This window comes from Phaenicophaeus curvirostris, chromosome 14, assembly GCF_032191515.1.
Source record: "Phaenicophaeus curvirostris isolate KB17595 chromosome 14, BPBGC_Pcur_1.0, whole genome shotgun sequence".
NCBI lineage: Eukaryota > Metazoa > Chordata > Aves > Cuculiformes > Cuculidae > Phaenicophaeus > Phaenicophaeus curvirostris.
Genome location: NC_091405.1, coordinates 8,956,201 through 8,978,253, shown reverse-complemented (window position 1 = coordinate 8,978,253; position 22,053 = coordinate 8,956,201). Strand labels below are relative to the sequence as shown.

Below are 22,053 nucleotides of genomic sequence, written 5' to 3'. Positions count from 1 at the left end.
CAGAAGTGATGTCCTTGTGGCTGACACCGAGCCCCAGCTCATCATCAATGGGCTCTCATGCAATATTAGGCATTGGAATGCTAACATGCAAAGTTGTCTTGTATGAACACTACCTGTGCCACCTGACCGTTTCTTCCCCATCATGAGGATGGAGGCAAAGGCACACAAAGCATGTGAAATCATGAGTGAAATTTGGCATAAGGTGCTCAGGAGCAGGTTGTGACTTTCTGAGGTGGGAAACGCCAACACAAGTGAGCTGCAAAGGGGAGGGATTAAATGCCTATGTCAAATACATTGCATTGATGGCAAGACAACCCAGCAGCTGCCCACTGCTAGGGTACGGTGCAGAGTGTACGTGGCACCTACGATGCCAGCTGTGGCTACACGCCAGGAGCTGGATGAAGGCTCAGGTCTGCCTGAACATGCCTATGCAGGGCTGACACAACCATGTCTCTGCTGTCCCATCCAGCAAAGGAAGGCAAGAATGTCTCCCTGCCCCACTCAGTTGCTTGGGAGGCTCCAGTCACTCCTGTCTGTGAAAGGATCACAAGTCCAGGACATGGCTTTACGGAGGTGTTTACAAGAAAAGACCAGCTATTAATGTCTCTCTATCATTACCTTGGCTGTCACCCTCTGGATGAAGTGAGAAGCCTGGGAAGCACAGCACAGGTGCAAGAATGTGTGTGTTCATACATATCCACATGTGCAACAGATCTATGCATACATATCACTGCATGAATCATTCAATATTTAAATGGTATGATTTGCATTTCCTTTAGCTAGATGTGACTTTCTTCTCTACTGATCAAACTCTGTAAGCTCTCAGCGTCCTCAAAGTTGTCCCCTCAACTACAAATTTAATGCAGACTCTTCCCAAAGCAGAGAAATTGAGGACTGTGATATGTGGTCCCGCTGAAAGAAAAAAATCCCTCTCCAGACAATTCTTAAGCATGTGCTTAACTATAGGCATGTTTAATGCCAGTTGATATTCACAGAGTTGAGAAACACATCAATAAAGCTGAAGCTGGCCTCCAAAATTCACTTAAGGGCTGTTCAGAGCAGAGACCGACTTAAGCATGTGCTTAAATATTTTCTTGAATCTAAGCCTATATTAGTGGAAAAGTCATTGTTCCATACTAGATTTTTATATGTCTGTGACTTTAGGATAGTTTTAGTATTCTCAATAGATCACTTCTTTGGATGGATTCCTCCACTCATCATTAATATTTGGCGTCAACTGTCTTTCTTTCTCATCCATTCCCAGAGACAAGGAAAAAATTTCCCTTCTTTCCACGGATGTATTTATGTTCCCCATGGAAATTCTTTTCTATGATATATGAACTATTTTCAGAGAAGTTTAGCAAAGCCTGAATCACAAAGGGGAAGAAAACCTCCTCGGCTTGAGTTCACAAGGGGAAAAGTTGGGATTGCAGTGACCTGTAGTGTGAATATTTTTCTCAAGTTTAATTGTTATTTCCATTCAAATCCCTTATATCCTTAGTCATAAATAAGACTCCTGAAAATTCCTTAATTTTTTTCCCTATATCTGCCGCCCGTAAAATTAGGAGGGAATATTTAGGATCTGTCAAGATGACAAAGTGTCCTTTCTGGTGGCCGAATGAAAGAAATAATATAACTTCGGGAGAAAGCAACGTGCTTTTCTTCAGTGTAGGATTTCCTCCACAGAGACATCGTCACAGACTGTCAGAAGCTGGGCAACTCTCCAAAGGTTAGAGACAGGGCCAAAACTTATAATTTCTGCTTTACAGAGGGCCATTTCTGTCTCTGAGATTTTAAATACTGTCTCACCGCAGCTGTGAAATTCGGAGCTTGCAGATTGCAGCTAGCACAAGATGTTAGCTTGCCAGCCTGGGATATTTCACATCTAGGGCTGTGTAGGCTATTTCTAGTAAACTAGCTGGAAATGAGTTTTAAAGCGTGAATGCCAGGACAGACGCAGCCCAGTCTTGCAAGATGACTTGCAGTCACTGCAACCATCATGGGAAAGCTCAGCTCCACCGTCCTCCACCTCCCTCTCTCCACTGTGAGACGCGCAGACCTCTCCGTGGTGTGTTCACACCAAACCACCCTCAAACCCACTTCCCCGAATAACTTCCCCCTCACCCTCTCCTTGCAAAGCCCAGTGTGGTCTGCTCAGCCGGGCGCGTACCTCAGCGCCGGGGGAGCTGAGTCACCTAATTGTTGTTGGGATGTTGTGTGGAGCCTGGGACACAGGACCCTTTGTGTGAGAGCTGTGTGGAGACACAGGAAGACGTGCGGTCTCAAATATTTCACATGTGAAGTTTCCATGGTCCATAAGGTCACCCTCTGAATCAAACATCCACTTGGGGATCAACTCCTACGCCTGACACTGTGCCTAAACCAAAGAGAGCTGACAAAGAGGAACCAGGCTCTTCTCAAGCCACCCAGGAGAGATGCACCACTTACAGGACCCAAATGATTCTCTCATTACCAAAGGACAGAGCCAGGTTGCAGCTGCCCTTGATAGAAGGTGAGGTGACTTCACCTTTGATACCAGGGTACCCACTCTTTTAAGAGCAGGGGGTATCATCTGAATATACGATAAAACACGACATCCAAAGCTCCATGACACATAAGTGGGACAGCAGAGATTTGCATGGGTCTCTATGCAGCCATGACCTTGGGTTTGGGACAAAATGAGACAGTATTTATGGGATGTTGCTCTAACTACACACACACACAAATGAACACATGGGAACCCCCAGTTCATCACAGATTCTTCCTGACTCTAGGAAATAAGAGGAGGTGGATTTTTCTCTTAGACATCATTACTGTGACAGAGTTTGGGAGGCAAATTCACAGCCCTGGCACTGATCCAACCAAGTAAGTCTGGGATAAGTTTTCTTTCAAGACCTTCAGCCCATTCGTGTACTTTCTTAATGATCCAAAGTCTTCAAGGAGTTGCCTTTTAACTTTAGCTCTCTTGCAATATTCGTCATGTGTGTCAAAGTTGATTCTTCATGTTTCCTCTGTAGCTTAACACTCTGAAGGAGAAACTTAATTTCTTACGAATTTGAAAGATATTTTTCCGCTATTGATTTATTTTATTAATGGAAGAAAATATGATCATATTTTATTATCTTAATAAGTGACTGGAAAAGTCCATGCGATCACTTACTCCTCATTATGCTTGTAAGTTTTGATGTGCACCGTTCACATCAGTCTGAGGTGCCAAGAGTCTTTAACTCCCTGCAGCACAACTGGTTTGCAAGTACCTGTGGACAGTGACCACTTGGCCAGGTTGCAGAATCCTTGGAAAACCTGGACAAGTGTCCTACACCAGATGGTCTTGCTAAAGAGCAGGAATGGGAATGAAGGCCTCACACTCTCCAGTATCTCAAAGAGCTTTACTCAGAACATGCCTGCACCTTCGGAAACTCAAGGACAGGTTAACAGGTCTGCCACTGGGTTGGAGGATGACTAATGCTGTTTTGATTAAAGACTTGACAAAAATATTTGATGGAGCAGGCTGAGCAAGCAATCCAACAAAACCCTTTTAGACGCCTGCCCAGACAAAACTGCTTAATTGCAAATTAAGCACTTGGGGAAGCTTAACTGAGTTCTGAACCTCAGCAAGAGACAGCAGCAGCTCCTGTCCTCTGCTGTCAATGCATTTAATGGGATAGTTGCTTGCTTTGCACCAAAAGCAGTTCTGCCGTTTCCACACACCCTGCAAATACTTGATCTCTCAGTAGTCTAAGATCTATCTCTAATTAAAATGCATGTTTTCCCTCTGTCAGGAACTTTAATTTGCGGGGGGGGGTGGTGTTGGAGAGTGTTCCCCATGCAACAGAAATCATACATGGATACAAGAAGAATTAGTCCATGAGACTTCAAAGTGTTGACTCACATCTCTGTCTGAGCTTGGTATGTCTCCGTTCAGCCACAAGCCTTATCAGATAGAAGTATTTGTGCATACCTCGCTACATGACTGCGTTTCACACTCTAAACAATTATTTTCTTAATTTTATATAAATTACAGCTACAGGTTTTTTCCACATGGTTTTGCTAGCAGCTGACCTGCTGTTCTCTATTCCTGCTCAAGCCATAAGTAAAATAACTCTGAAATAAGTCAAGAAAACTGGCCAAAACTGCTGCAAAGGAGTGCAAAGCAGCTAGGTGCCACAGTTCAAGCTTTAAGTTAGTCTGTACTGCTTACTATCATTAAATCTAGCCATCTACCTTAATTTGGTTTGCCAGGAATTTACTTTAGGATGATTAAGAGTAGGACCAGAGTCACTAGGCTTTCCCTCTCTTCCCCCCGCCCCTTTTAGGACAGAAAGTAATAATAGGGGATTTTTTTTCTGTGAAAGCATATGTAATTTCCTCTATAGCCATCCAAAACAAATAATCAAGAGATTTCCCCGTTTTTACAACGGGGCTTTCTATTGACATTCCCTGCAAAGCACTTCAGGAGAAATCAATGAAAAATACTCCATAAGAAGTGGGTCACAATTGCTGTTATTGTTACTTAGAATTTATGTGGATCTAATCTGAAACCAGACACAACAATTGAGGGGTTTTTTATATCTTTTCATAACAAAGCAATTATATTTAACAGTAGGTACAGTTAAATTGGAATAAATCTGGTTTGTATCAGAGATATTTCATGTTTATTAATAATTAGCATGCCCATAGTGTTTAGACCCATTGCAAATATAAGCTATAGCAATGTACAAAAACATTACTCATGGGCATAATTGAGTCAAGGTGGCTGACTTGGCTTTTTTGAATGACTAATTGTATCAGTGCAAAACTGGATACGTGAGCAAAGCAAAGATAGGCAAAAGTAAGGGTAATGTTTTCAGATCTCATGGGGAAAGAGGTTTATTTAGCCCCTAATGTAGTGAGTCTTTCCAAACTTCTTTATCTAGTACCTCTGTCTGAGGAAGCAGCTACATCTAAATCACATCACTAGCAGTCAGTTCAGGAGCCCTACTCTAAATCCTTAGTAGAAGGAAATCACTGATGCACTTTCACTGCAACACAACCCAAACAAGAATGGCTTGCACAGAAAATAAAAGGAGCTTTTGGTGTGTGCTCAGAGGGGACACTGTTTAGGCATTAATTGCATTTTCCAAATCAGCTGACAGCTAGTCTGGAAGACGCAGCCTCCTGCAGACAGATTGCACCTCCACAAATTCTCTAAAGCACCTTATCCAGCTCCTCCATACATAATCAAAGGGTGATTTCACCCATTCTGAAGCTTGTGCCCAGGGAGCTGGAAGCTCAGCCCTCTGTAGGTGCTTTGTGTCCCAGCAGGCTCTGCAGGTAGATTTGATGGCCAGCTTTGACCAGGTATTGAGTTGTCAGATGGCTAGTGTTGGTTGAGGTGAATCCCATGTAAAGTACCCTGTCCAGGTTTGCATGAATAATGGTAGAGATGTAAAGAAATATCTCAGAAACTGGATTCTCAACTTTGCACTTTAATGGTTAGGGATGGATATGACTATGATATCTTTATGCAATGCCTGCCAGGAACTTGAGGTCCATGCTGCCTTCAGGACTCAGATCCTTGTGATGGAAACAAATAAGTCTGTCTGCTGAGCTCAGAAAGCCCACTGTTTGAGGATGCTGTAAACAGGACGTGGCTGCTCACTGAGTCTCTGTTCCTGCAAAGACCTCCAGGAAGAACTTACTCAAGTAGAGCTCTTGGTGAGACAGGGGAAATAAAGGAGAGAGATTGTTTTTCAGATTATGGTTAATTGCTGTGACATTGCTGGAGCGAGTCCAGAGAAGAGCAACAAAGCTGGTGAAGGGGCTGGAGAACAGGCCTTATGAGGAACGGCTGAGAGAGGTTGTTTAGCCTGGAGAAGAGGAGGCTGAGGGGAGACCTCATTGCTCTCTATAACTACCTGAAAGGAGGTTGTGGAGAGGAGGGTGATGGCCTCTTCTCCCAAGTGACAGGGGACAGGACAAGAGGGAATGGCCTCAAGCTCCGCCAGAGGAGGTTTAGGCTGGACATTAGGAAAAGATTTTTCACAGAAAGGGTCATTGGGCACTGGAACAGGCTGCCCAGGGAGGTGGTTGAGTCACCTTCCCTGGAGGTGTTTAAGGCACGGGTGGATGAGGCGCTGAGGGACATGGCTTAGTGTTTGATAGGAATGGTTGGACTCGATGATCTGGTGGGTCTCTTCCAACCTGGTTATTCTGTGATTCTGTGATTCTGTGACATCTGTTCTATGAGGACAAGTGGTGGTACAAGCAGCAAGTGCTGGTATAGGAAAACACAGCCCTAAAACTCTCATATATTTAACTTCCTGCAGGGCTAATTATCATGACCATCAAAGCCAAGGCTCCACAACTCAAGTGTAGAGAGGAAGGTACAATAAGAAATGAGAGAGAATAAGGATGAGTAAATATAGCCTTTTGCTATTCTATGTATCTGCCTATAGGGAGGTGAGTGCTATCGGTTGTCTGCTCAGCATCTCACTTATTTGGTTTCTGCTGGGTGGGTATAGGAGCAGCTGAGATAAGGGGAAAGACAACGGCAGGTTTTGCTAGAGATGAAGAACTCCTTACACACTGTAAGATCACAAATCCATTACACGAAGTCTAATGAGGGGGTTGAGCCAGTATAAATACAACTGTTTAACAGTTTATTTTAATCATCCAATGAGAATGAAAGAACTTAAAAAGGATTCACATTGCCAACAATCTTTTTTTTTCTCCTCCCCTCCTTGCATGGTATTTGTTAGAAATCCGGATTTTCCTTAACTGAATGTCTTGTGGTCTCCTTAGCTTTGTTTCTTGACAGGGTTGTCTTTATGTTAGTTTTCTTTGGCTTCCCAATAGAAGAGTAACAGATTTCTTTTGAAGTTTTTATTGATGAATGAGCTCCTATAAATAACTCTCTGTGGCAGCAGCTTGATCTCGGAGTTTACTCTGGAATAATAGTAGCAATGGGAATGGAGGAAATTTATGGCAGCATGACATGAAATAGTTTAATGGGCTTCATACTGTTTAACTTAATCTTTACAGATGTAAAAACAGAAATACAATTATTTTAACAACTATTATTACATATTGCTTTCCTAGTGAAAATGGCGACTTAGAAGGCATTGAAGATAGGTAGTGAAGAATTAAGGATTCCACCTTGTGCCAGATTCAGGAATTAGTGTGTTGGGCCAGTGTATTTACAAACCTTCATCTCATGTGCCAAGTGATATGCAAGGCGTCTAAGGAGGATGGGTCTGCGGGTGGGACTTGGTGCTTGCACGTAAAGCTGAGTCACGGAACTTTGGATGAGGATGCAGATGCTTGAAGCTGTCTAAACCCATGGAAGTGGTAGAGCCCTGTATTTGGAGAAAAATTAGACCCTCAGTGTTTTCTTCTGTGCCCCTTTATTTCACCTGTTTGCTTGGTGAGGAGCTGATCCTAATCCTGCTGAAGTCCATGGGTACCTTTGGTGACACTGTGGGACACTTGGCCACATCCCTTTTGTCTCACAGCCCCACAAGTGGTACAGCTGTAATCCTCCCACCTTAGGAATAGAAACAGGTATTATGCTCACACCAATGAAAGGATGGAAATGATGGAGGGAAATGATGAAAACTGAGGATGATTTCCAAGCTCCCTCTGATACTGACCCACCAAAAGAGAATTTAACTGTTGACCGTCTCAAGTCTGCTCATCTTTGCCTGTTTCTCTAAGGCAATTTCACTTAATATAAAAATGGTCCAAACACACTGGGGAAACTCAGGAAGGTGGCACTGGAAGAGAGGACAGGACAAGCGTGAAATAATCTGTCTTCTGGCAGGCTGGTATTTAACCCAGCTGAAGATCCAACCAGAGGACTTCAGCAACCAATGTGTAAAGAGTGGGTGTAAAATCCAGCATCATAATCGCTAGGAAGAGCAACAAGACCTAATACAAACCTAAGATTTCTTTTGCAGGGGCTTGAGCATGACTTGTAGCCAACCACAGCTCCATTGCACTTTTTGGCACTTTGCAAAGAGCTTGAGAAAATATTGAAACATGTTAATGCTCTACGTATTATCTGCAACAACAGCTAACTGCTACTAGCGTTGTTTCCTCCTTGAAGGAGCACTATTTGAAATGAAATTGCAATGAAAGTTATTAGCACTGTGTTTTCAATTGTCTGTACACAGGGAAATCTGCATTATTCATAACGCTTTCCAATCCACAGAAATTGCTCATGCAAGAAATAACTTGCAAATTCTTACTCGATTCCCAAAAATGTGGGAAAGTTTATTTATTTCTCCATGCATTCCTGATTCGCAATGTGCTCTCTAAAAATGTTGTTAAGATTTAGGCTAACCAAGCTCATGCTAAATTTAGCAACTGTATTTTAAATAAACATTCTTTACGCTTTACTGAACTGGCTTTGAAGCTGGCTTAAAACAAATTGCATTCACATGAACATTAACAATGTTTTACTTTGGACTAAGTGGACATCTGAATAAGTAATAATGTATTATTCAGTGTAATCCAAAAATGAGATTTAAGAGATCTAATTCAGCCAATTTAGGAAAGATTTCTATAAGGAATACAGAATTAGACTTATATTTATTTCTGGAAGAGTCCATTCCATTCTCCTTGACCACACAAAACTTTCTTCTGGTGTCTTATTATACACTGGAAGCTCTGAGCCTCGGTGAAATCAGCTGTGACTTAGCACGCATTGCGTTTGAGGAATCTGACCCATTTTAAAGCACTTAATGATTTGTCTGGATAAAGCACTAAAAATATACTGTGGGGAGCAATTATGCAATGTCCAGACTGATGGATTGTATAACCTCATAGACCTTTTCCATCTGTAACTTCTCTAATTCTGTGATCTTGTCTTCTTGCTCTTTCACTTAAAACCAAATATGTGATCTGTTTAATATCCAAAATCCTGTCTCCCAGGAGATTTGTTTCCTAGGCATACAGGACTATGAATCAACCAACGAAGAAGATCCTTCTCCCTCTCTCATTTCAGGAATTGGCCACTCTTCACAACAGGCTTAGGAGCAATTAGCAGGAAGACAGTGGGTTTCAGTGTAAAAAGGGATGCTCTCTCCCTTATGTGTCTTCCCTGCTAAAGGATGGAAAGAAAATTAACTATTAAAAGGGGGTGAGGTAAAAGTTAAAGCTGTTACAAGGTCCCTTAGAGTTATGTCACCTTGAAATCAGACATGGATAGCCATGCAGTTCGAATGATGAGTCCTGGAAGTGGCTTCTACTCATGTGTAAATACTTGATTTTATATATTTTTTTTATATATGTGTGTATATATATATATATATGCTATGGGACCAACTTTAAGAGAACACACACTGAGCTTATTTAAAGACTGGAAGCCCCATTTATGAGATATTGAATTTCTGCATTATTTCAATGTGCCAAATTTTCAGTTCCTCTCATAGGAAACCTGCGTTTGGAGCGAAGCCGCTCCATGAACTGAACGACTCCACTGTGAGCCTCTTCCACCGTGCTCTTCTCTGCTCCTATGAGTTAAAATTGGCTGCAGACCTTGGAGACATGAAACCTTGCCTGGTTGGGAGAGGTCATTCTTCTCCACTGGAACGGAAAGGCATATATATCGCCCACACAAGTAGTATGCTGTTTATACTGCATCATAGGCTATTTTCTCCGTTTCTTTGCAGTATTTCAGACTGGTGTTTATAGCCAGCCTTGAGAAGTTAGGAAAGCCAGGAGGGGAAGGATTCCAGGGATGAGTTAAATACTGGGTGGCAGTTTTGTGTTTGGCAGCTGCTTTTTTTGGGTTGTGAAACAGGTGTGAAGGCATTGACATCAATTATTTGCAGCTTGTCAGGTCCTTCCTATCTATATGACACATTGTCAGGTTTGTACTGCACAGCACCAAAATTCACATGATGTATAGACAATTAAAGGATCATAGAATCATGGAATAGTTTGGGTTGGAAGGAACCTTAAAGATCACGTAGTTCCAACCCCCTTGCCATGGGCAGGTGTAGGTCAGGCTGCCCAAAGCCCCATCCAACCTGGCCTGGATGCTCTGTTACATCCAAGTGGCGGGTACTGGTGTATTGATACGCACACTTATTCCTACACACCAAAGCGCTGCTGTTTTTATTGTATCATTACTTCTTTTCCTTTCTATATAAACAGATGACGTGCAAAAGCCATGTGCTGTCAGTCATTCTGCATGTTGTCAATAAGAGCCTTTTTCTCGGTATTGAGCCCCTGCAAGTTACATCGATGGCCTGATCCCAAATAATTCCAAATTGCCACTCATAATGGAAACCCAGATTCACACACCCTGGAGGCAGCATTAACCTCACATTTCACACACGTGCCCAATTCCTAGTATATGCAAGCAGCTGGGGTTAGAAAGTTATTTGAGATTTCTGCCAGACAAGAATTAAGATGGGATTTTATTAAATAAAGTCTATTTTGCAAATCTGTATAAAAGCCCCTTTCTGTGTTTTTATTTTCTTCTTTTTTTTTTTTTCACAGTGAGAAGCTCTGCCTATCCAGAGATCCACATATGACCGCCTTTCTTTTGGGAAAATCAACAACTACCACCTTTTGGAGGTTTTCTGTACCTCCTCAGGTGAGAACAGTCTGCCTTGTTTTGAGATGAGCCCTTCTGAGCTCCTGGTCCAAATGTCAAAGCAGCTTGATGGCCAACCTCTGCAAAAGCTAAATCTCAACTCACCTGAGAAACTCAGATTTCCACTACTCCAGGGGCTTATTTAAGGACAGGCTTCACTAGTCAGAGGGGGTGGGATGGAGGGAGGAAAGGAGGAACAGATTAATTTGGGGAAACAATCTTTTAGTTGTGAGAAATGGGTAATTTCCCTTCTCCTGGCAGCACAGTGCATCGTGCCATCACTAGGATATTTGCACCAGAACTCACTGCTGCATTCACCAACAGGCCTCGCTCCTTGGCCCTCCTGCTCCATGAGCTGAGGGATGTTTTACAACACATCAGCCACAGTCCTGAACAAAATACTTTTATTGAATATAGGTTCAATTTCATAACAAAAAAAAAAATGAGAATATAGATTTTTTTTTCCAAAAGAGCATTTATCCACTAATATACAAAAGGACTCTATTTATGGGAAAAACAAAAACAAAACAAAAAAAAAATCCTGATTGCTTGTAATATGTTGGATCCGTCCTTTAAGAGAAAAAAAAAAAAAAAGAAAAAGAAAATTTAGAAGCATAGCCGATGTATTTTTTTCCTAGTAGTTATCTGAGTTGTTAACACTGCTACTACTAAACACCAAGACCAGCCTCCACAAGCCTGCTTCAAGTCTTTTTTGGTCAGAAGCAACTGATCCCAGTAAGACATGGGAACTGGCCGCATAGTCACGTTCGTAACCTCTTTGCTCATCTCTCTGGCCACATCAGTGAGACAGAAACACTTATCGTGATACTCCAGAAGCACAAGTGCTAGGCAGGAAAACAGCTTGCGTTAACACTAGTAAATATGTACAGTGCTAAGTCAAAACAAGCATGATTGTGCACAATGAGTCTGGGTTGTTTGGTTTGCCCTTACTTCAGCTCCATTTACCTGCCTTTTACCCATCCAGAGGGCTGGGACTGTAGGGCAATATTAGGAATTATTTCATGCAGGCATCTGTGGGTATTAATGGCAAACCCAACCTCAGCCTCCTCCCCCAGGGGTGGAAGGGGTGGGTTCGGTTCTCAAAAGAAAACCAAAAAAGTAGAAAACCGGACACCCGAAGAGCTTGGCAGAAACCAGGTCTGAGAAAACTGAGGGATGCAAAGACCGAAGGTGCAAAGCAAACCCAAAGGGGCTTGGAGGCCAGCGTGGGAACGAACCCCCGGTGCCTGCCTCTGCACCTCCACCACCCACGGGAAAAGAAAACTATTTTACCTTTAAAAGTCGATCTGGTAGGGGTGGGAGGCAATCGCTAAAGCGAGTTCCACAGCAAGACGTGCCTTGAAAATGCCCTGAAATCCTGAGTTACCTTTAACATCGCTTTGGGGGTTTTGGGGGGGGGTCTTTACCCGCTTGGTGAGGTCCGAGTCCGGTTTCTCCCTCCGGAGCAGGGACCAGAGGGGCGGAGGGGGGGGGGGGGCTAGTCGTGGGGGCAACTACTGAAAATTAAACACCGCCTCGGAGAAGTGGAGAGGGAAGCAGGAGAGGAAGGGGATGCCGATGTGGTAGAGCCTCCCGTGCACCTGGGAGTCGAGCAGGAGGGAGGCGTTGAGGGCCGGCCCGAAGCCCCCGTTGGCGACCAGGGAGCCGCCGGGGCTCTCCCGAGCCGCTTTGGGGGCTGCCCGGGGGGGCGGCTGCCGCAGCCCCTGGGCCAGGATGCTCTCGATGCTGAAGCTGCGGCCCCGCGGGTCGCTCTTGCTCGGCGGGGCGGGGGCGGCGGGCGGCGGGGCGGCCCCTTCCCCCCCGTCCGCCCCGGGGACCCCCTCGTCGCCCGCGGCCGCGCTGCCCTTGGCCCTCTTGGGCTCGTCGGGGCCGCCCGCGGGGGTCGCGCTGCCCCGGGGCTCCGGCGGCGAGGGGGCTTTGGGCTTTCTCTTCCTCCGACGGTAGTTGCCGTTCTCGAACATGTCGAGGCACCGCGGGTCCAGGGTCCAGTAGCTGCCCTTGCCCGGCCGCCCCTTCTCCCTGGGGACCTTGACGAAGCAGTCGTTGAGGGAGAGGTTGTGGCGGATGCTGTTCTGCCAGCCCTGCTTGTTGTCGTGGTAGAAGGGGAAGCGGTCCATGATGAACTGGTAGATGCCGCTGAGGGTCACCTTCTGCTCCGGAGCTTCCTTGATGGCCATGGCGATGAGGGCGATGTAGCTGTACGGGGGCTTCTGCGGGGGGTCCTGCCGGGAGATGGCACCGCTGGGGGCGAAGCCCAGGCCGGCCGGGAGATAAACCATGGAGGGGGTGCCCACGGGGGAGAGGTGGCTCCCGTAGAGGTGGCTCATCGCCGGAGGGCTCGCAGCTCCGGGTCTTCCCCCTCGGAGCCCGGAGAAGGGACGGGGAAGGGCAGCGACCTGGGACGAGTACACCGGGGAGCGATTTGTGCGAGCTCAGATCCCAGCCCTGCCTGAAGGAGCTCGCTCTGCCTCTGTCCCTGCCTCATAGCTCTTAAAAAAAAAAAAAAAAAGGGAGAAGAAAAAAAAAAAGTTAAATAATTGTTGTAAGTTTGCTATTATATGTTGACTTAGCACTGGAAAATAAATTGTCTCCGATAAACAGTCGTTTGTGTTCTCAGCCCACCCACATTAATTAAAATTTCATTGCTACAAAACTCCAAGCTCTCTCCACGTGTCTTGCTGGTACCAGCCAATGGTCTCCGGGTTATTCCTTCATTTGTTTATAGAATTAGTCTGTTGATAAGTCTGCCCACCCAAGTCGAATCAAGCTGTGTTTATTTGGAAAAATTTCCGGGCACCCAATATATAAACGCACTGATCTGATGTTTGAAATATCACGTCCACCCTTTGACGCTGCAAGCACACACAGCAGAGCAGGATGTTCACTGCTGGAGCTGGGGAGCGGCGGGCAGGGATCCCCGCAGGGAAACTGGGGCATCGAACAACAACAACAGAAAGTTAAAAATGAAAAAAAAAAAAAGAAAGAAAAAAAAAGGAAAAAAAAAAGAAAGAAAAAAATGAAGAAAAGAAAAAAAGAGAAGAAAAAAGGAAAAAAAAGAAAAAAAAGAAAAAAGGATGCATGAGAGACGGCAACGATGCGACGGGGAGGAGGGGAAAGGGACTGTCTGGAGTGGAATGGGGGGGTCCAGGTGTGGCGGGGGGCTCTCCGACCGAAGTCTGCACCCCCCTGTTGGGGGACCAGGCTGGAGGAGTGGCCCTGTCCCTGTCCCCCCCGCTCTGTCGCGATAGGCCACCCGGGAACGGGAGGGCAGCGAGCCCCGGGCAGGCAGGGAGCGCCGGGGGAGACGCCGGGGGCTGCAACGAGCTTCATAAAAGGGGAATTTGGCAGGCGAGGGGAGGAGGGTCAGTATTTGTGAATGCGGGCCTGTTGCTTTATATTATGTACTTTCCTGTTTATAACAAGGAGGGGGATTATAACAACTTTACAAGTGCACACAGCTGGCCGGTGCTTACATTAGGGATCTGTGATGCTCTTTTTCTGTATAAACGTCCAGGTTTGGGGCTGTGTTTTCTGTTGTTGGATTTATATATAAATATGTATATATTTTAATTTACTGATGTAACAGCTTTAACACGAGGGATTCCGATGCAGTTGGAAAGGTCGGTTGCCTCCCCAGCCCCCCTAGACCTGCGTTTAACCCCGGGGAGACCCTATTCCGTGGAGCATCATTTCCCTGCGGGAGGGAAGAGGTAGCCTGAGGGGAATCCCTTCCTCTTTCAGAAAGAAATATCCCGTCAGTGCAGCTCCCTCGACCGTGGTGGGACTTGTACCTGTCGTGGGAAGAGGTAAAAACCGGGCTCCCAGGTGTTGCTCAGACCCGCCTGGCCCTGGCAACGCCCACCACCACCGTTCTGCAAACTCCCCTTCGTCCGTGGGGGGTTTCTTGACCATTTCTGCTCCCGTCCTGCCGTTCCCTCAGTAAAACATTGAGAGAAGATGCTTAACCCCCGGGGTGGAACCAGAATGATGGTTGCGGAGCCACCGACGGCTCCTAAAGGCTGCAAATCGCCCTGCGAGCCTGGGAAATCCAGCTGGGGTGCGGAGGGAGGTGGCTTCTCGGGGTGGGGCGGGGGGGGGGGGGGGTCGGGAGGGTGTCCCCAGAGAAGCCCCCCCCCCCACCTCCAGCACCGCCCTTGCCGGTAATGCCGCATCCCCCCCGCGGTGCGGAGTCACCGCGAGCTGCAGGATCCCTCCGGCGTGCCGTAAATTCAATAAACGCCCAAATAAATCAGAAAAGGGGAGGAAGGAGAAGGGTTTGGGGAGGCGGGGTCTCCCCTCGTCTCGACACTGGGGACCAGCCCTGCTGTAGCATCCTCATCAGAGAGCGATGAGGAAGAGTCAGGCTGCTCCCACCCGCAGGACGCATCCTCAAGGCTGCCCCCCACCCCAGCCAACCCCCTCCTGTCCTCGCCTCAGGGAGTCCCCTTCTCCTTAGGACACTCCAAGCACGGATTATTAAAACAATAAATACTCGCGTGTTCGGCAGGAGGCAGGCACACGGGCTCCCGCTCACTCCCCGAGCTCCCTCCCCCAGTAAAATTCTTGCTTCCTCCTTGTTTTCCCCCCTCTTCATTGTAGGAAATCCTTGGTGGCGGGGATGCGGCTTTTCTCTCTGCTTCTTCTTCCCAGCTCATGTGCTGCCTGCTCTCCCTCTCCTGACGCCGGCATCGCTGCATTTTCCACCCGGGAGCATCCTCCGAGCGGCTCCGACGGCTGCGGGGTTGGGGGGGGAGCGGGGAAGCGAGAGGCGCGGCGGAGAAGGGCTTTGCTGGTGGCGTTACCGTCGCTCTTCCTCTGAACGGAAAAAAAAAACACCACAAAACGCGGAGCCGGCGGTGGAGGCGCTCCTGGACGTGTTTCCCCTCCTCCCCAGCTGACAAGCCCCTTTTAAAGCAGCAGCGAGGAGCGCTCCTGCCCGAGGCTCCCGGGGCGTAAATCAGTGCTCCTCATTCCTGCTTCATCTCGAGCCAGGGGTAGCAGGGGTGCAAATCGATGCTCCCCATTCCTGCTTTATCCTGGGCCAGGAGGAGTAGGGGGGCAAACCAGTGCTCCTCATTCCTCGCTGCATCCCAGCCCCAGAGGGTGCAGGGGTATAAATCAGTGCTCCCCACTCCTGCTGCCCCCTGGCCGGCAGGGAGCAGTGGTATAAACTGGTGCTCCCCACTCCTGCTGCATCTCGGCCTGTGGGGGGCACAAAGGCACAAACTGGTGCTCCCCACTCCTGCTGTATCATGGCCTGGTGGCAGCAGGGGCGTAAATCAATGCTCCCCACTCCTACCTGCATCCCAGCCCGGGAGGAGCAGGGATGAAAATCAGTGCTCTTCACTCCTACCTGCATGTCGGGCTGGACAGTAGGGGTGTAAATCAGTGCTCCCCACTCCCATAGCTTCCTTAGACATGACATCCTGGAGATGCCAGCAGGAGCTGCCCACCCCTGGCCCCCTCACTGTGACTGTTGCGAGGTCACACGATATCGGTACAGGGTTTGGGGTATATTTGTTTCTCTCCTGGCCCTTCAGTGCCTGGTACAGACTTTCTGCAAAGTCCACCCCAAAGTGACAGAACAGCTACCAGCTTTCCCCAAAAACCTTCTGTCCAGTGCCTTACCAAGACACATTGCTGAGCTCTAGAGGAGGTGGGATGACTTGCGGGGGAGACCAGACATTTCTTTCCCCAGGCTGTGCAGAGGTCTGAGGGGCTTTCTAAAGGGATTGCGCTTGCCTGGTTCCTGCAGCACCAAGAAAACTCTCCCTTGGCCAGGCTGCAGGGTCACCCTATGCAGGAACCTTCCTGGAAGGAATGAGCTGGGAAATTGCCTTTCCTCCCTCTCAAAATCTGCAGTTTCCTGGGCTTTCGGGCAGCTTTGCAAACCTGTAGGTTAATGGCAGTGCAGCAAGGAAAAAAAAGATAGAAACCCATCCACCATCATCATCTGCTGCCTGGAATCAAACTGTCCGTGTAGCTGCAGCCTGCCTGGGGCCAAGCTTGGCCCTCCTGATCCACTGCAGGGGCAGGGGCTGTGCTGGTCCCTGAGCTGCAAGGGCCTTATCCAGCTGTGGCTGCTCGCAGCAGCTACCTTGGGCCTTCCTCCTTCTTTCCCTCCTTACTCCTTCTCCTCTCTTCCAGCCAGGCTGAATTCACCTGTCACGACAAATACCTGTCGCGTTACCAACCTCCATATCCCAGCTTTTAAATACAGCCCCGCAAAGGTCCCCTGCACTCCGACTTTGCTCCCACCTCACCTGCAAAGTCAGCCCACCCAAAAATGCTCCTCTTGGAAAAGAGGCAGGGGGGGAGGCACTGGGGTTGGACAGAGAAGGGCAGCTGGGGCAGTTTGGCCCCCACCCCAGGATGGGGCACAACAAAAGGACGATGCTGTTACCCAGCCCCTGCCCCTAAGAGAGAGGTTGGATGCCCACTTTGCTCTGGATGCTTTTCCCAGGCTACGGGAAGGCCAGATCTTGCAAGTTCCCAGTGCCCTCAGCACCTAGTAGAGAGCTTTTCTTTCTCTGCCAGCCTCCTGAAATCCCCAAATCCTGAAATCCTGCCACGTCCAAAGCTGAAACCCAGCAGCGCGGGGAGGGGAAAAGGGGCCAGGAGCAGATCAGACCCCATGTAGGATCATCCCACAGGGATGGAAGGGGGAAAAAATCTCACTAACAAGGGATTGTAGGGGAAGAGAGGACCCCTGAATCAAGCAGCAGCCCCCCTAGAACTGTTCAGCAGCGGCAAGGTGGGGAGGATCCCAGCACCGCAGCCCCCGCACCCCTGCCAAGCATCAACCATTGAGGGGAAGGGTCCCCGTGTGCCCTTTGTCGCTGTGGGAGCAGCAATTATCCCGAAATTTCTCAACACATGTGGGAAAGCCCACAGCAGACACCTGACTTCAGCCACCCACCCGGCCCCCCACTGCCACCGGGATCCACTCGGGGACAAAACTTGCAGGGACGGGGGCTCAGCCCAGGAAAGAATTCTTCCCCGCTTATTTTTTTTTTTTTTACCCCGCTTTTGTTTTTACACTATGATTTTTTCCTACCCTCTAACCTATTTATTTTCTCTCTTTAAAAAAGCAGTTTGGATTTTGCCGTATTTTAAAAAAAAGACGAATTTAAAAGAAAAAAATAAACCCCATCTTCCAAAAGCCAGGAAAAAATGGCAAGAGCTTTACAAGAACGTTCCTTAAAAAACAGATCAAGCGAGGCTCGGCCGTTCTTTCCTCATTTAAACTATGAGTTTCAGTGCTTTCTGCCAGCTTTCTAGCGCATACAAAATTTATCCAATCAAAACCAATTTATATCATCGATTTTAACAGCCTAACAGCGGTACAACCACTCCTTGAGCCAGCCAGGGTTTACAGGGATTTTGGGGGGCTGCGGGAGGTGCCTTCGGAGTTGCTATTCCCCTCCAATTCTAGGCTTGGTTAAAGCTGCTGTAACAGGTTAAGGAAAAGGCACAACATCTGTCAGCGCCCGGCAGTGCGAATAGGAGCTTAAAGAGATACATAGAAGGTTAAAATCAGCTAAATCTTTATACAGGAGAGGATTTAAAAGCTTAAAACGATTCCTAAATGAGCTTTGAGCCTCCTTCTAGACTCCGCAGCGAGCCCGGGTTTAAACGATCGCTCTTATCACCCGCACCCACTCGTAGCCTTTCGGTTTCCTTTAAAAAAAAAAAAATAGAACTAAAAGGAGGGATTTTTATTCGTTTTCCGTTGTGGAAAGAGCCGGCTCCGGGCGCTGAGACACGCCAAGCACCGCACAGGGCCTGCCTAGCAGGGACAGGGCAAGGAAAGCAGAAATATCCCTCCCTGCCTCTTATTTTTCCCCCATTCTCCCCCCTGCAGAGCAGGGAAATTTCCCCATATCCAGGCTGATTCGGGATTGAGGGTGCTCAGACCTGACCACCCCTGCTCTGCCTATTCGTGTCCCCGCACAGTTGTATAATTTCCAGCTCTCCACATGAATTAAACCTTTTGTCAAATAAATAATCGTAATAATAAACCCTCGGGAATCCAGGAAAACGACTTAGTTTTAAAAACAACCAGTTTTCCGCATTAAAGAAAGAGGAAAGGAGAAAAACTGCAAACCCCACTTACACACACAGAGACAAGCGCCAGACTTGGAGAAGAAAAAAACAGCATGGATTTATTTTAAGGTAAGTACAACAATTAGGACCACATAAGACAAACGAACTTTGAAGCAGGTTAAAGCAAATAGTCCTTAGGAATGGTCAAGGTGAAATCTATTATACAAAACATCACACGTAGTAAATAATAAAAAAGTATCAGATACTTTGTCTTTTTTTTCTTTCAAAAAAAAAATTCACCAGCAAAAAATAAATTATTTCCTCGTCTTGCAAAAAGAACAGCTCTAAAACAGAAGAAACTATTGCATAATTGTACACAGAAGAAGAAATCACTTGTCATTAATTTGGAAGTTAGGAATTGTTGGGCGAGACAAAAATAATCCAGTGAACTCAACTTTAAATATTATATTAACGGCTCTGAAAATCAGCCTGATTAGAAATCCACACATTTTTTACAGCACAGAGAACTTAAAAAATACCCAGGACATATATTTTAATATATATATATTTATATACTTTTTTTTTCCTTTTAAAACGTATAAATGGTCGTTGTGATATTGGTCCATAACTTATTTTTCTGACACCCCCTATATAAAATTTGCCACTTTTAGATAGACCTATATATATAAAATTACTCCTTTCTCGTTTCATTATTTTTTTTTAAGCAGAGATCCCCCCTTTTCAAGTAGAATTTACTCGCCTGGAATTTAGGGAGGCTTGGGATCTACAAACTCTGCGGCCCCCAGGTCCACGGGGAAGCTGCCAGATTGTTTCCCCTCCCTTCTCCATCCATCTGGCACAGGTTTACGTCTCCTGATATTTTTAATAATTATTAGCAAGAATAATTAGTCGGGTGCCCTAGGCGGGGGGTGGCGGCTGCTCAGTACTTGGTGCAGTCGTAGGAGTAGGGGGCGGCGTGGCGGTAGAGGGAGGGGGCGGCTCTGTAGGGGATCTGGCAGGCGGAGTTGCTGCTCACCTGGTGCTCGCTCTCCATCCCCAGCCGGTGCGAGGCGAACATCTCCCTGACGTTGGGGAAAGTCTGCTGCTGGGAGCCGAACGCGTGCGCGGGCAGGTGGCTCAGCTCAGCCCCGGGGTTCAGGTACCAGGAGGCGGCGGGCTGGCCCCCCGTCGCCCCCCCAGCGCCGCCGCCGCCGCCGTGGGGTGGGGGGTGCCCGGTCCCCAGCGCCCCCTCCTGCCCCGACGGGAGGCTGAGCGCCCCGAGAGGCGACGGGGCGCCCGTGGGGTGCTCGGGCAGCCCCTCGTCGAGCGGCGCGCACACGTGGGCCGGCCGCTCGCCGCTGTAGAGGCTCATGGCCCGCATGCTGCAGTGGTAGCTCCCGCTAGCGTCCAGGCTCTGGCCGCACGCCGCCCCGTAGCCCGACGGCTGCCCCGGCGGGTAGCCCAGCGGCATCCCGGCTCCCGTCCTGCTGCCCGAGGCGGCACTCACCGGGCTGAGCTCCCCCGCGGGGGAAGTCCGCAGGGTCATGATGCTCTCCACGCTGAAGCCCGGCAGCCCGTTGCCGGCGGGGTGGTGCTCGGGCACGGAGCCCTCGGGGGAGGCGGCGGCGGCGGGGGGCGAGGCGGCGCTGCGGGGGCTGTCCCGCACGGCCCCGCCGCTCGCCGGGCTCAGCGTCTCCACCTTGGTGATCACGGGCAGCTCGGGGGACGCCGTCTCGCTCTTGATCACCACTTTCTTCTCGGAGGCCGAGGAAGAGGAAGAGGAGGAAGAGGCTTCCTTCGCCAGGTCGGCGCCGGGCAGCCCGGGGGGCTTGGGCTGCTCCTTCAGCAGCCGCTCCCGGGCCTCCTCCTTCTCCTTGGAGACGTCCTTCTTCTTGAAGCGTCTCCGGCGGCGCAGGAAGCTGCCGTTCTCGAACATGTTGTAGGAGTCGGGGTCCAGGGTCCAGTAGCTGCCCTTGCCGGGCTTCTTGTCGTCGCGGGGCACCTTGACGAAGCACTCGTTGAGGGAGAGGTTGTGGCGGATGCTGTTCTGCCAGCCCTGCTTGTTCTCGCGGTAGAAAGGGAAGCGGTCCATGATGAACTGGTAAATCCCATTGAGCGTGATCTTCTTGTCGGGGGCGTTCTGGATGGCCATGGTGATGAGGGCGATGTAGCTGTAGGGCGGCTTCACCAGGTCCTTGGGGGCGGCGGGTTGGTGGGGGTGGTAGGGGCCGTAGGAGCGCCCCATGCCCGCCGCGTACTGCTCGGCGTGGCCCGAATAGACGCTCATGGGGTTGCCCATGCCGCCGTACGTCCCCGCCGGCCGGTAGTAGTTCTGCTCGCTTAAATACGGCACCACTCCCAGAGCGTTGGGGTCCGAGACGGAGTAGCGAGCCTGCATCATGGAGAGGGGGTTCTCCGCGCGGGAGAGCAAGAAGAGGAGGAGGAGGAGGAGGGCGCAAGGGTTTCACCCCCGTCCGGGAGAGAGGGAGCGAGAGGGTGAGAGAGAGAGAGAGTCTGGCTCCCAGCGTCTCCTCTAGCAGCGGCGCGGCAGCAGCATCCTTCGGGTCGCCGGGGCAGGGTGGTCTCTGGCGGCCTCTCCCTCCCTCTTTATTACTGTGATTCTTGTATACACACCTACGGCCCGAGGATGGGAGGCGTGGGGGGGAGTGTTCTCGCAAGAAAAGGGAATTATTAAAAAAAAAAAATAATAACAACAACAACAACAACAAAAAAAAACGGGAATAATGAAAGAGGGGGGAAAAAAATAAGAAGACGAAAAAGCAGCCTTGCGGAAACCCAGTTGTTGTCACAACACCGGCCCGAAATCTTCAGGGGGGCAGCGTGGCCCCGCCAGGTCCTGGCGAGGGGGGCGCGGAGCCGCCGAGCTCCCCGGCCGCGCTGCCGAAGCCTCGAAACGCGCCCCGCGCCGCCGCCGCGCTTTTACTCGCCGCTAGCCCCGCCCCCCGGGCCGCAGCCAGCCAATGGGAGGGCGCGGGGCCCCCGCCGCAGCCAATGGGAGGGCGCGGGGCCCCCGGCGCAGCCAATGGGAGCGCGGCGGCGCCCGGCGCAGCCAATGGGAGCGCGGCGGCGGTGCGAGCATCACCCGCAGGCACACGCCCACACACACACACACACACGCACACACACATACCCGCTCCTCCGCCTCCCTTACTCCAAAATTATATAGACACACATCAAAAAATTATATACGCGTTCCCCCGGTCTATAGTTTTAACGGTTTGGCCCCGAAAGCAGCCAGCGCGGAGCAGGCTCTGCTCGCCCGCTGCACCTTCCCTCGAGCTTGATCGAAAAACAAAGTTTTGAAGCGCTTTTTCGCTTTTTTTTTTTTTTTTTAAAATTTTTGAGCCAGGTCATCCCCGTAGCGCCGCGCTGACTTAACG

The 22,053-nt window shown here is 49.0% G+C and overlaps 2 protein-coding genes across 2 annotated transcripts; both read right to left on the bottom strand.

Moving 5' to 3' along the window:
• Positions 1 to 11,168: 11,168 nt before the first annotated feature.
• Positions 11,169 to 13,080, bottom strand: FOXL1 (forkhead box L1). Its single transcript, XM_069868115.1, has one exon. It carries the CDS (start codon positions 12,931 to 12,933, stop codon positions 12,100 to 12,102), a length of 834 nt encoding a protein of 277 aa, XP_069724216.1. The 5' UTR covers positions 12,934 to 13,080; the 3' UTR covers positions 11,169 to 12,099.
• Positions 13,081 to 18,768: 5,688 nt separating this feature from the next.
• On the bottom strand, positions 18,769 to 21,348 carry FOXC2 (forkhead box C2). Its single transcript, XM_069868112.1, has one exon. The coding sequence runs from the start codon at positions 21,051 to 21,053 to the stop codon at positions 19,593 to 19,595; it is 1,461 nt and encodes a 486-aa protein (XP_069724213.1). The 5' UTR covers positions 21,054 to 21,348; the 3' UTR covers positions 18,769 to 19,592.
• Between the last annotated feature and the right edge of the window lie 705 nt (positions 21,349 to 22,053).